Source organism: Ipomoea nil, unplaced genomic scaffold, assembly GCF_001879475.1.
Source record: "Ipomoea nil cultivar Tokyo-kokei standard unplaced genomic scaffold, Asagao_1.1 scaffold1562, whole genome shotgun sequence".
NCBI classification, from domain to species: domain Eukaryota; kingdom Viridiplantae; phylum Streptophyta; class Magnoliopsida; order Solanales; family Convolvulaceae; genus Ipomoea; species Ipomoea nil.
Window position 1 is genome coordinate 1,426,444 of NW_017617990.1, and position 13,696 is coordinate 1,440,139.

General features: G+C 32.5%; 1 protein-coding gene and 1 long non-coding RNA gene across 3 annotated transcripts; both read right to left on the reverse strand.

The window, feature by feature from the left end:
• Positions 1 to 3,956: 3,956 nt before the first annotated feature.
• On the reverse strand, positions 3,957 to 4,275 carry LOC109189757. The gene is made up of 3 exons (XR_002055627.1): positions 4,240 to 4,275; positions 4,083 to 4,152; positions 3,957 to 3,995 (listed from the first exon to the last, which is right to left on the reverse strand). It is a non-coding gene; the product is annotated as an uncharacterized LOC109189757 (long non-coding RNA).
• A 31-nt stretch (positions 4,276 to 4,306) lies between these two features.
• Positions 4,307 to 13,493, reverse strand: LOC109189702. 2 transcript variants are annotated; one of them, XM_019340314.1, is made up of 12 exons: positions 13,059 to 13,493; positions 11,487 to 11,731; positions 10,488 to 10,556; positions 6,584 to 6,878; positions 6,401 to 6,509; positions 6,219 to 6,304; positions 5,883 to 6,140; positions 5,356 to 5,811; positions 5,023 to 5,277; positions 4,712 to 4,935; positions 4,450 to 4,619; positions 4,307 to 4,344 (listed from the first exon to the last, which is right to left on the reverse strand). In XM_019340314.1, the coding sequence occupies exons 3-9, from the start codon at positions 10,505 to 10,507 to the stop codon at positions 5,032 to 5,034; spliced, it is 1,470 nt and encodes a 489-aa protein (XP_019195859.1). In that variant the 5' UTR covers positions 10,508 to 10,556; positions 11,487 to 11,731; positions 13,059 to 13,493; the 3' UTR covers positions 4,307 to 4,344; positions 4,450 to 4,619; positions 4,712 to 4,935; positions 5,023 to 5,031. The 2 variants fall into 2 exon arrangements, with proteins under 2 accessions (XP_019195859.1, XP_019195860.1); XM_019340315.1 differs by lacking the exon at positions 13,059 to 13,493 and having other exon boundaries at positions 11,487 to 11,786.
• Between the last annotated feature and the right edge of the window lie 203 nt (positions 13,494 to 13,696).

Here is a 13,696-nt window from a genome sequence, read left to right on the forward strand (position 1 = left end):
CCTTGGTTTGAGATGATCATCTATAATCAACCTAAGCTGACTTAACTCATTGTGATTTTTTGTTGTCGCTTAGGGTCACAAGACATGGTTTATTAATTTGTCACGTGTACACAATTTTTCTCGTCACTAAACAATATGATTTATATTTTTTAAATAATAAATTTAATTACAAATATGTTTTAAATTATTAGTTAAACATTTTAAATTAAATTGTATTATATTTGCAGGATAATCAAAGACAGTCTATTTAATTTACAGAAAAAAAAAATTTTATATTGTTTTCCTTGACTGTTTCTTAGTTGGTGTGAGAATTTTATTTTTGAAATTTCAATTTCTAAAATAAAATGTATAAGTTCGAAGTTCAATTTGAGTTAATACTATATGAGGTCCTTTGAGTATAATGATTTTGTCACGTTCAGTCTTAAACTTTTAAATTGTCCATCTGCGGTCCTTCGACTTTCAAATTTAACTATTCGTGGTCCAAGTAACCATCCATGGTCCTTCAAGTTTTGAAATTTAACTAGTCGTGGTCCTCTTGAAAGGATCATGATTGGTTAAAATTTAATAGTTGAAGGACCATGAATAGTTAACATGGACCACGAATAGTTAAATTTAAAAGTCAAAGAGCCACAAATGGTCAATGTAAAAATTTAGGACTAAACTTAACAAAATCACTATACTCGAAAGATTTCATATGATATTAACTCTTTAAATCATGTAGATAATATGAATGTTTGCTGAAGCTCAACCACTTGAGTCTCCGTAATTTGTGCATTTTCATTTTCATTTTGTTTTTAGTATATTGACTGGTGAGTGATGACATGTTCATATTTGCAATTTGATTGTACTATATTAAAAGTTTGATGATCCCACCTTGTAAGTTGCCAAGTTGGAATTCACCAAGAAGTTTCCTTCATTGCCTTCTCACTTGAATTTAATAAAAGATAGCAAGAGAGAATCAAGGTTGGATAGAACCAACAAACAGATTCAAACAAAAGATCAAGGAAAATTAAAGCAAATAAGTGATGGGAAGAGACCCAATTGTGATTGGCAAATTATTATGTGGATCTTTAATATATTAAAATATATATTATAAATGTATATTATACAAAAAAAGTATATTAACATTACAATATTTTTGTACTGAATAGATATTTTTTGGTAGTATATATACAAAATAATGTGCATTCAGTACTTAAATAATATGGAGTATACTTTATGTACATAAATAATGTATTTTTTTTTTATTTATGGTTCACACAATAATGATTGTGTTATATTATGGTGGGCCTATCTAGATTTGGTGTTTTGCAATTAACTGATTGTTGATAGTTTATAGCTAATTGTGTTAGCTAATTTTGAGCAACTGATAATATTAGTTGGTTATAGAAAGATGTCTAGTAAATTAATTCTTTACTTTTAGCTGATTACATATAAAATATAAAATGACCTATAATAACATAAATATATTGTTTATTGTTATCTTTGTGTTATTATTATTATTATTATTATTATTATTATTATTATTATTATTATTATTATTATTATTATTATTATTATTAATTATTTTTTAACTATTATCTTTTATTATTAATATTACAATTATGAATAAATACTATATAGTTAATAATAATTCAATATTAAAAATATAATTTCATATATATATATATATATATATATATATATATATATATATATATATATAATTGTTCTGATAATGTAAAGAAAACTTAAATTTAAATAAATATAAATACTACAATGACCAACCATTATCACAGGTAAATTAAACTTTTAAAATGAAATTTCAATAAGTTATTCAAAATAGTTTTTTCATTTTCAGCTTATTAACATTAATAAACTAAGTTAAAAATTCGTTCTACCAAACACTCATATTAGGTGTTTTACTAGTCAAACAACTAAAGTTGATCAAACAAGCTATACTTTGACTAATAAGTCATTTTTCATACACCCCATATGTAGATACAATAGATATATTATGTACTTTTAATTAACAAATTACGTATCAATTATAATTAATATATTATGTACTTTCAATTTATTATAGATGCATAATTTGAATATTATTTTGAATTAAGATTCAAAAAGAATCTTGGTCCATAATATACTTTGCATGAGAATACACAAGGACAAAACTTCAAAATATCCTCAAGCCCCAAAATTCCCATGAGATGGCCCGGCATTTTCTTAAATTTTGGTAATGGGCCATCTGACTTATCAAAGCTAATTACTCTAGGAAAAAAGTCAAATTAGCCCACCAAGTCAACCGAATAATGCAATTAGGTCCCTTAATTAAAATAAAATTTCATTTAGATGTTCTAAACTTGTAAACTTGTTCAATTGAGTTTAAAATGACTTGTTTAACAGGTTAAATCTTCCTATGTTTGACACATGTTTTTTTAAAATACTTTTATTTCTGTTTTTTTTTTTATAAATTTTATTTATTTATTTATTTATTAAAATAGATATTATATATATAATAATAAATAAATAAAAAACAAAGCCACCGGCGACTCCGGCAAGACCTCCTTTGTTGGGAAAATGCAAGTTAATGGGTTTTGTTGGGGGGTTGGGGGGAGGTGGGAATTGAAGTGTTCCATGTAAGATTTTCCCTAATAATATATATTATATATTATATATTAGGGCCTTAATTAAGTGGTGCAAGTGGACTAGACTTATTAAGTGGTCTGGCTGGACTGAATAACTAGAAGTTGTTAATCCACCAAACTCTGTGCCTAATATAATCCTGAATTGATGGGATACAGGATGATTGATGTTAGCACATTCAGATACGGTACTCATACTGCTCAGTAGACACTAATACACCATCTAGGGTCTACGATTCCGCTCTTATACGAGGTCAGATCTCTCGTATATTATTGTTCAGTATAGTTAGATTATTTGTATCTAAAATTTGGTATCAGATCCCTTATAATCACTACTACAGAATATAGCTTTAACCTCGGCAAAATGACCCCATTTAACCTCGGCTATCCTACGACGTCGACTAAATCGACGTTGTAAGAAAATAAACGACGTCGGTTATTTAACCGACGTCGTATTTTTTTTTTATTTTTTTTTAAAATGATACGACGTCGGCTAATTGGCTATTAGCCGACGTCGTATAATTATATTAAAAAAATTAAATACATACGGCGTCGGCTCCGCCAAATAGCCGACGCCGTATGCATTTAATTTTTTTTTTTAAATGATACGACGTCGGCTAATTGGCAATAAGCCGACGTCGTATCATTATTTTTTATTTATTAATATATATACGACGTCGGCTATGACCAATAGCCGACGCCGTATGTATTTAATTTATTTTTTTTTTTAAAAAATTATACGACGTCGGCTAATTGCCAATTAGCCGACGTCGTAACATTATATTTAATAATGAAACCAATAGCCGACGTCGTATCTATTTATTTTTTTTATACAGAAAAGGTTTTATGCTCTAGCCCAACCTGCGCTGTGCAATCAGAACCTGTGCAGCTAGTTACATTCAGCATCAACATCAACTAATTCAAACTATATACTAAACATGAAACTAATTAAGCACAATGCAACAAAACTACATACTAAAACTAAAATTAATATAAATAACACAATGCAACAAAACTACTAATTAACATCAAACCAATAAACACAAAGTAGTTTTAAACATAAACTAGTATCAAATTAACAACGTTTTATTAACCCATTCATCAATAAGAAACTTAGACCATTTGTTTCTAACGTCATCAATCTCTTGTTTGTTGTAGGGCAATCGTCCTTGTCTTTCCAAAATCTACAAAGTTCAAAAAAAAAAAAATAATAAATAACTACTAAATATTTTAAACAACATTTGAAAAAGAAATATGTATTATTAGATTACTTGCCTTATCCATTCCTTTGCTTAAGTTGTTGGAAATAATTTCCCACATGAATTTCATCACATAATAACCACATTCGGTGCTTCCTTTTTGTATAGCACACTACATTTGAATTACAATAAAATTATTTTAAAATAGAAATAAAAAACAATAAGTTTGCATGTTTTACAAAGTGAAAGAAGTACTTACCAAACATGTAGTCCATTTCGATGAACGAGATTGTTTCTTTCCACTCATCATGCTTGTTGCAGTCATACACCTATTCATATAAGACATAAAATATATATAAATATTTGGCATCACTTGTTTAATAATAACTATTAATTCATTATATAAATTTACATACGTTTCCATTATATGTTTAATGTCTTCACGCGGCCCATGACCAAGTGAATCAAACCAAAAAATTTCATTTAATCTAGGACAAATCGCCATCAGCATCCAATGCTCACTACAAATAAGTAATTTATTAGTTATACGTAAATAAGTAAATATAATATAATATAAAAATATATTATATGTAAGCACTTTAATTTAAAACGTAATTAAAACTTACTTGAGAACGTATGGGGCTAAATACACATTTTTCTTCCCATACTGCATGGTGGCATTTATATATGATTTCCTTTCTTCTGATCTATATTATTCATTTTTGGTTGAATCCAATATGGATCTAGGAAACCATAAGTGTCTTTTGATGCCAACTCAAAATTGATGTAAATACCCCTATTCACAAATAGAACCAATTATACATAAATAATCAAGAATGTAAATATAAAACTATTATGCATAAACAATCATAAAGAACTTATTATTACCTTATAAAGAACTGAACTAGAGAAACATCGATGGTGTCCATACTTAAGAAACGCAATATCTCCACACTTTCAAGGTGCAAGTCATACTCAATCTCGCCCATAATACCACGAGCCACATGGATCACAAGATTCTGTTCGAAACGGCGAGCTATTGTAAAAGCCTTTTTGCACTCAGCAGTCAAAGAATCTAGAGCAATACTATTGTCCATGGTATTGTCTTTTAACTGTGAATTATAATACAAGTAAGAATTATAGTTTTAAAAAGTAAATTATTTAATATTTTAAAATAGAAATATTATCAGTATACATACCGCATTAGCTTAAGTACATAACTCTACCAGCTTCTTTGGCCAAACGATAAAGTGTTGGCTTGCATCACTTACAAGCTTAACCTCACCGGTGGGGAATGGTACATGTGCAGTTGGATCACCAACATCAGTTATACTCACTTTCACATTGTTTACATCCAGTACAACCCCATGAACTTGTCTACCACTGTAAGTTGTCCCATATGCCACTGGACGTCTAATTGGATCTTCTAAAAACAATTGACATCGTGCCCCTAACTACAATAATTTTTAATTAAAAATCATATAAAATTTTATTGATAAATAATAATAAGATAACTATAAACGAATACTTACAGCCGGTAAATTACTAAAAGGGTCTGGGGAACTAGCTTTGTCACTGGGAGGTGGTGGCACAGCATCCACACATACGGTTGTCACCTGCTTTGGCTGTAAAGGAGTCTGCATAGCACTAAATTGCAACATCATACTAGCTATTTTTGCCTCAAATTGCTCTGTTATACGTTGACCAAATTCCTCCCATTCAGAAATATTTTCCTGCTTTTGTTTTTCTAACGCTTCTGCAACAGCAGCACCAACGGCAGCACCAACAGCAGCATCAACCAGTTGTTGAACATCTTCAGGAGTCTTTTGGCGACGTTTTGCATGGCCAAAAACACTTTTGATGCCATGTCCTCTTCCCATGGCTCTAACACGTCCACAATGCTCATCGGTACCCAACGCAACAGTCAATGAATCCTTTCTTCCATCCTCAATAAATTCTCCTTGAGAAATTTGCAACTCAAGAGCATCCTAACATATATAAAAATTATTCAATAATAATAATTACTATTACTGTAGTAAATGACAAGATATGTACTTACAATTTTTTCCGCCACCACTCTAGTTGAATCAGTGCGATAATTTCCTGACTTGTCCATTCTTGCTTTCTTCCATTTTTCGACTCTACGTATGGGACTTGGAGGACTCATTGTATACGACGGATCTGCATCAGCTAATGCTTGTTGTTCTTTCAACTTCTCGTCCATCATCATCTTCTCCAACCTTTTATAACCACCTCGAGCTAAAAGATGTGGATGAATATTCTTAGCTTGTATGTCTTGATATTTTTTCCTTGTTGCCTACATACATACCAAATATTAATCATATGATAAATTTCATATCCCTTGTTCAAAATATTGATAGAATAATAATGATACCTCATATGATTCACCCGTATGCGACTGATAAAACTCATTCCATGTCTCTTGTTCAATGAAGTCGTATGTTTGACAAGGGTTCTGACCTGCATAGCAACCGTATATATACTAGTAAGAAAACAAGATTATTTATTAGTAATAAATGTAATTATAAGTACAAGGGTTCTGGCCTGCATAAATACCATATATATACTTGTTCACCAATTTTGTTTTAAAATCTTTCCACCTATCACCCACATAGCTTAACCAATGTCTCTTCATATCAATGGTGTCGGGAATATCAAAAGTACTCTACAAAACAAGATTATTTATTAGTAAGAAATGTAATTATATTAACTTTTTAAATAAATCTAAATCTATCTTACCAGGATTTCTTTCCAAATAGTAGCTTTAGTATCTTCTGGGATATCCGACCATTCTTTTATTGTTATAGGAGTATTGATTCGTGCCACTAATCCAACATAACTTTTAAATTCATTGCCAGCTTTCCCGTAGACAGGCTCGAATCCATCAAGCTCAACTTGTAGTTTCCCAAAAGCATTACGTTGCCTAATGATTTTTTGCATACGAGTGGCACCCCTCTTCTTTGTAGTTTGAGTACTACTTTGAGTATTATGAGTACCTTCTGTAGTACCACCATCATCTGTGGAATCCATACGCCTGTTTAGAAAGAAAAATTATTAGAATATATATAGAAATATTAGAATAAGAAAATATAAAAACAAAATAAATACCTAATTAAAGCATTACATATATAATAAATCAATTCTCCCATATCCCTTCACGATGATCATCTCGTGATGCATGCACTTCATCTATCTCATTATCAATAACGGGAGGCAATAAACTTGACGAAAATGGTGGTATTTCCTCAATATCGAAACTAACATCTTCATTCTCATCTACAACAATTTGTCTCTTTCCATGAAGAACAATGGACCATTTTTTGTCACAAGGATCACTAATATAAAAGACTTGTTTTGCTTGGGATGCCATTATGAACTGCTCATTTTTGTGTCCTTCCCGATTAAAATCTACAAGGGTAAATCCTAACTCATCAACTTTTACACCATGTTTATTATCTACCCATCTACATCGAAACACCGGGACCCTAAAAGAAACATAATCAACTTCCCATATTTCTTCAATCACACCATAATATGACAACTCTGCAAACACGGGATTTGGATCTTTCAAACTACTGAAATGCATTGAATTTGCAACCAAAGTAACTCCACTGTTTTGCATAGTGCTCTTTTCATCTTGAGCTTTTGTATAAAAAGAAAACCCATTAATGTCATATCCATTATGACATAAAACATCCAAACCAGGACCATGTGCTAACCATGAAACAGTTTCAGAAACATTATTCTCTTTAAGAACTTTATTTTTGAACCAACTAATAAAAGTTCGATTATGTTCACCCACAATCCACATGTCTGTCCTTCTTGGATTTTGCTCCATAATCAACGCCTTGTGTTCATCTAAATACGGTTCGACTTCACTTGTATTATGCAAGATGTACAAGTGTGCCTGCTCAACATCTTCACGAGGCATAACATTCACTTTGACTCCTCGAGTACCCTTTCCAGTAATTCTTCCTTCATGCCGATTCTTAGAAACTCCAATAGACTCAACTCCTGCCAAATATTCAGTACAAAACTCAGTAACCTCCTCAGCAACATAGCTTTCAACAATAGATGCTTCCGGCCTATATCGGTTCCTAACATAACCTTTTAATACTTTCATGCACCTTTCAAATGGGTACATCCACCTCAAATAAGCTGGACCGCAATGTTTGATCTCTCTAACCAAATGCACAAGCAAATGAACCATGATATCAAAAAATGAAGGTGGAAAGTGCATCTCTAGCTGACACAGTGTAACAATAATTTCATTTTGCAATTCATCTAATTTGTCTGGATCAATAACTTTTCCACAAATTGCATTGAAAAAGAAACAAAGTCTTATGATGGTGTATCTCAACTTTTTAGGCAATATGTCTCTAACAGCCACTGGCAATAGTTGTTGCATTAAGACATGACAATCATGAGACTTCAACCCCACCAACTTTAAATCTTGCATATTAACAAGTCTACTGATATTTGATGAATACCACTGTGGTACCTTTACTCCACGTAAACACTCACAAAAACTTATTTTCTTCTTTCTTGATAAAGTATGAGCAGCGGGAGGCAAATATGTTTTCTTACCCTCGGAACGTGGTGCTAATGTAGGTCGTATACACATTTCAACCAAATCCAATCTAGCATTGAGTCCATCTTTAGACTTACCTTTGTCTAAAAGAGTTCCAACCAGACTATCACATACATTTTTCTCCACATGCATCACATCAATACTATGTCTCACATCTAGTGTCTTCCAATATGGAAGATCAAAGAATATAGATTTCTTTTTCCACGGACTCTTCTCATTTGTAGATTTTGATCTCTTTCCTCTTTGAGATTTAAGCTTCTGAGTCTTACCAAAAGTAACTTGAAGGCATTCAACTCGTTCATATACTTGATTCCCAGTCAATGGTTGTGGAGCATCTGTATAGTCTTGCACCCCATTGAATGCCTTTTTTAATTTTCGATAAGGGTGAAATTTATCAAGAAATCTCCGATGCCCCATATATACCGTCTTTCTACCATGAACAAGTTGATGATAACATGTATTATCTTCACATATGGGGCATGTCTTATGACCTTTGACACTATATCCAGACAGATTTCCATACGCTGGAAAGTCATTGATTGTGCAAAAAAGCATTGCATGCAACTTAAAAGTCTCCTTTCGGTATGCGTCAAACACTAACACACCTTCATCCCATAATTGCTTCAAGTCATCAATTAAAGGCGCCAAATAAACATCTATATCATGACCTGGTTGTTTTGGCCCAGAAATCATCAAACATAATAATATGTATTTTCGTTTCATACACAACCAAGGGGGTAGATTATAAATTATCAACATAACTGGCCACGAGCTATGCTTGCTACTTAGATTCCCGTGGGGGTTAATACCATCAGTACAAAGTCCAAGTCTAAGATTTCTCGCCTCGTGACCAAATTCAGGAAATGCATTATCAAATGTTATCCATTGAGAAGAATCAGCCGGGTGTCGAAGCTTGCCATCAGAAATCCTTTGATCTGCATGCCATGTTAAGTTCTTCGCATCACTTGGATTTGCAAACAGACGCTTAAATCTTGGAAGAATTGGGAGATACCACAAAACTTTAGCTGGTGGCCTTTTCAAACGTACTTTACCAGCAACATTCTCGCTTGTTTTATAACGAGATGCCCCACATATTGGACATGCATGTAAGTCTTTGTAATCATTCCTAAACAATATGCAATCGTTAGGGCAAGCATGTATCGTTGTATATCCCATACCCATTGGACACAAAATCTTTTTGGCATCATACGTACTATTGGGAAGTTCATTACCATCTGGAAGCATGTCCTTTACTATTTCAAGTAACGCAGTAAAGCTCTTGTCGCTCCACCCATTCCCAGCTTTCAAGTTGAATAATTTTAATATAGTAGCTAATCGGGAATATTTACTACACCCCGGCCATAACGGTTGTTTTGAATCATTCAATAATTCATCTAACTCATTTGACCGATTGGTAAACTCTTCTCCAATATCGCGAAACATTTCATCCAACCGATCTTCAGACTCATTATCTTCATTGTCAACATACACATTAGATGTCGTAGACACATCGCGTTCACCGTGCCAAATCCATTGTGTATAATATGGATTAATCCCATTACCGATTAGATCATCATCATATATGTCCTCTTCACCTAACTTTTTTTGATTACAACATTTCTTACAAGGACACAACCACCTGTTATTACTATTCGGAAGGTTACTCTTTGCAAAGTCTAAAAATTTTCTAACTCCATCTTCGTATTCCGTACTAAGTCGATTAGCTATCATCCAACTTTTATCCATCACGTACAAGCCAATCTAGATAATAATAACTCTAATTAAACATTTGTTAACACTATTTTAACAAATTTCGATAATAATAACTGCTACAACAACTACAATAATTTTAGCATTTACATAATGCAAACAAGTAGCATTTAATGGACGCAAACAAGGAGCATTTATTCATCACGTACAAGCCAATTTAGGTAAAATAATAATAATCATTTGTCAATTCTAGATGCTTTCTTATACATCCTAACTAACCAAAGAACATGTCAAACACAATGTGAATTGAATCTTGCTAAACACAATAGACAAATTGCGTACCCGAGACTGGCGGAGAACATTGGAGGAGGAGCGCAGCAAGGACTGAACTTAGTCAAACCGGATTGACGCCTAACAAAAAATAAACCAATCAAATATTTTCGAAGTAGCAATATAAATTATAGGCTAATTTTAGCCTAAGTAATCGCAACCTCTATATGGCAACCATTCAATGGTATGTGATACCCAATATTTTATAGTGTATCAAATACAATATATTACAGTATGTATCATTTAGAAATTTATTGCCAAACATAACAATAATACTTCTTTACATTCATTAGATACTATTCATGAATTGAATAACCATATCATGAATTTAAGTAAAATGATTTGTGTGGGTGTGTGTTCCTTCATTTCATTCTTTTTCTGTAGCAGTTTAAAGCAAAAATAGCTATGTCTATTCCTCTAGCTCTCCTATCAATGCCATAAAAGTAAATGGAATAGAAATATCATCCTACATTAACATCAACACTAAGCACCTTTCAGTAAAATAATAGAATTGGCTGACAATAAACAAAATAATAGATATTCAATTGTTTACTCATTTCTGACTTTATGGTACTCAGAAGGAGGGTTGAGCTCATGAGCTGATAAACACTAAATCCTTACTTTGCAAACACAATGTTTAGTTAATATTAGTGCACCCATACGACATGTATCATTTACGGTATGTATCAATAATATTTCTTGAAATGGTATATAGTTAAACATAAAATTCCCAATAATTCATAAAATTTCGAAATATACACACAACAATTCATAATTTACCCAATAACTTATAAAATCAAAAATATATACACAATTATTCCTAAAATTTCGAAATATACACAATAATTATAAAATTCAAAATTCAAAAAATACAAAAGAATAATTATATATATATATATATATATATATATATATATATATATATATATATATATATATATATATATATATATATATATATATATATATATATATATATATATATATATATATATATATATATATACGTACCTGCCGTATATGCCTCGATCGACGACGTCGGGCGTCCGGCGGCGTGGCAGCGCGGGCGAGCGGCGAGGCAACGATCGGCAGCGGCAAGCGGCGAACGTCGAGCGGCGAGCGGCGAACGGCGACAGGCAAGCGTGGAGAGATCGGATCTGTCTACGGTGGCGGTGGTGGAGGGTTTTGGTGGCGTTTCGGCGATGAGATGATGAGAAGATGAGGGTTTACGTTGAAATGAGCTTCGATCGTCTGATCTGTGTATTTTATTTTATGTATTAAATGAAATTATTATACGGCGTCGACAATATACGTAGCCGACGCCGTATACTATATATATTTTTTTATTTTTTTAATACGAGTATACGGCGTCGGCAATATACGTAGCCGACGCTGTATACTATATATTTTTTTTTAATTTTTTTTTTAATACGAGTATACGGCGTCGGCTATATACGTAGCCGACGCCGTATACTATATATATATATATATATATATTTAATTCGAGTATACGGCGTTGGCTTTATACTAGCCGATGCCGTATACTATATTTATTTTTAATTTTTTTTTATTTGATATACGGTGTTGGCTTTATAAATAGTCGACGCCGTATAATATATATATTTTTTTATATTACAGATACGGCGTCGGATTTACCAAAAAGCCGACGCCATATGTATTTTTTAAAAAATAAAAATTAAATTTAAATATTTAACGTCGGTTTTTCGAAAAATCGACGTTATAATAGCGACGTTAAATCCTTTTTCTGTAGTAGTGAATCCCTTATAATCCCTTATAATCTCTGTCTGGTTGATTGTTTTGCCTAAAACAATATTCAAGTTAAGTTTCATATACATTAAATTTCTGTATATGTTTTAATTCTTTAAATTATACACGTAAAAATATATCTATTCAGTTGGGATATAATTATGTAATTTGACATGTATGTTTCAAAGTGAATGAATTTCTAATTCTACTGAAACTAAGAATAATTTTGGCAAGCTGTATATGTATGCAACCTGAATACATTTATTCTATTAAAGGCATACACAGGGACGGAGCCAAAGGGGGGGCGTCTGCTCCCCCTCACCCCACCCCCACCCCATATATAGTATTTGTATGTATATATGTATATATAGTACATGTTTTAGTATTAGTATAAAAAAACTATAAAATGTTAACACAAAGTGAGTTAGATTAGATGGTAGAACAAATATTTGGTAATAATGAGGTCAAGTGTTCCAATTTTGGCATCAACATAGATTTACAATTCTTTTTTAATATTTAATATGTATATATATATATATATTTTTTTTCATGTATGTACATATATATATATATTGATTTCATATATGCATATATATATACATATACATATATTTTTTGTGCTTTGCTTTTACAGTATGTATCATGTATGTACATATATATATATTGATTTCATATATGCATATATATATATATATATATATATATATATATATATATACATGTCTTTTTTTTTCCAGAAAAATTTTGGAAAAAAAATTTATAAATTGTTTTCGAAATATAAAGAAAATAATTTCGAAATTAAAACAATAGACCTACTGCATTGCTATTTGTTCGCCGGAAAATCGCCGGATTTGTTCGCCGGTTACAGTCTCCGTTCGATGGCGGAGGTGGGTGGTGTCGTTGGACGCTGGACATGGCAACGGAGCTGGTGTTGCACCAGGAGAGATGGCGAGGCGAGGCGAGGCTGGGTTTCCGGTTGTCACTGCTTCCTCTTCTTCTCCAGGCGACGTTGGCGAAGTTGGGTTGGTGCTGCTCCTCTTTTCTAGTCGCCGTTGCTACTTCTGTTTCACGGTCAATAATGCCTGCGGCGAACCTGGTGTCGCGACGAGGTGCGGCGGCGACGAGCAGGGAACTCCGACGGCGTTGCGGCTGCCTTCCTCTCCTTCAGATGACGCCAGCGATTCGCTGGTCTCATCAGCAGCTAGGGCTTCTGGTTAACATGAAGATGAAGAAGATGATGAATTATAGAATATGGGCCGGGTCTGGCCCATATGGCCAGACCTGGATTATAATTTTAAAAAATAATGGAGTCTATTTTAGTATTTTGGGCTTCTTCAGCTTTCACCGGCAATTTAGTAGCGTTATGCCATGGAACCGTGTTCACCATTCGTGGTGAACACGGTTCCAACGGTGTTAGTACACCGTTATCTTTTTTTTTTTTCTTAATTAATTGC

Coding starts and splice junctions, on each gene's coding strand:
- LOC109189702 (XM_019340314.1), bottom strand. CDS start 10,507: ATGTTCTCCGCCAGTCTCGG. Junction 6,879..10,487: donor ATGTTCTCCGCCAGTCTCGG/GTACGCAATTTG, acceptor CTTTCTAAACAG/GCGTATGGATTCCACAGATG. Junction 6,141..6,218: donor ATACGGGTGAATCATATGAG/GTATCATTATTA, acceptor GTATGTATGTAG/GCAACAAGGAAAAAATATCA.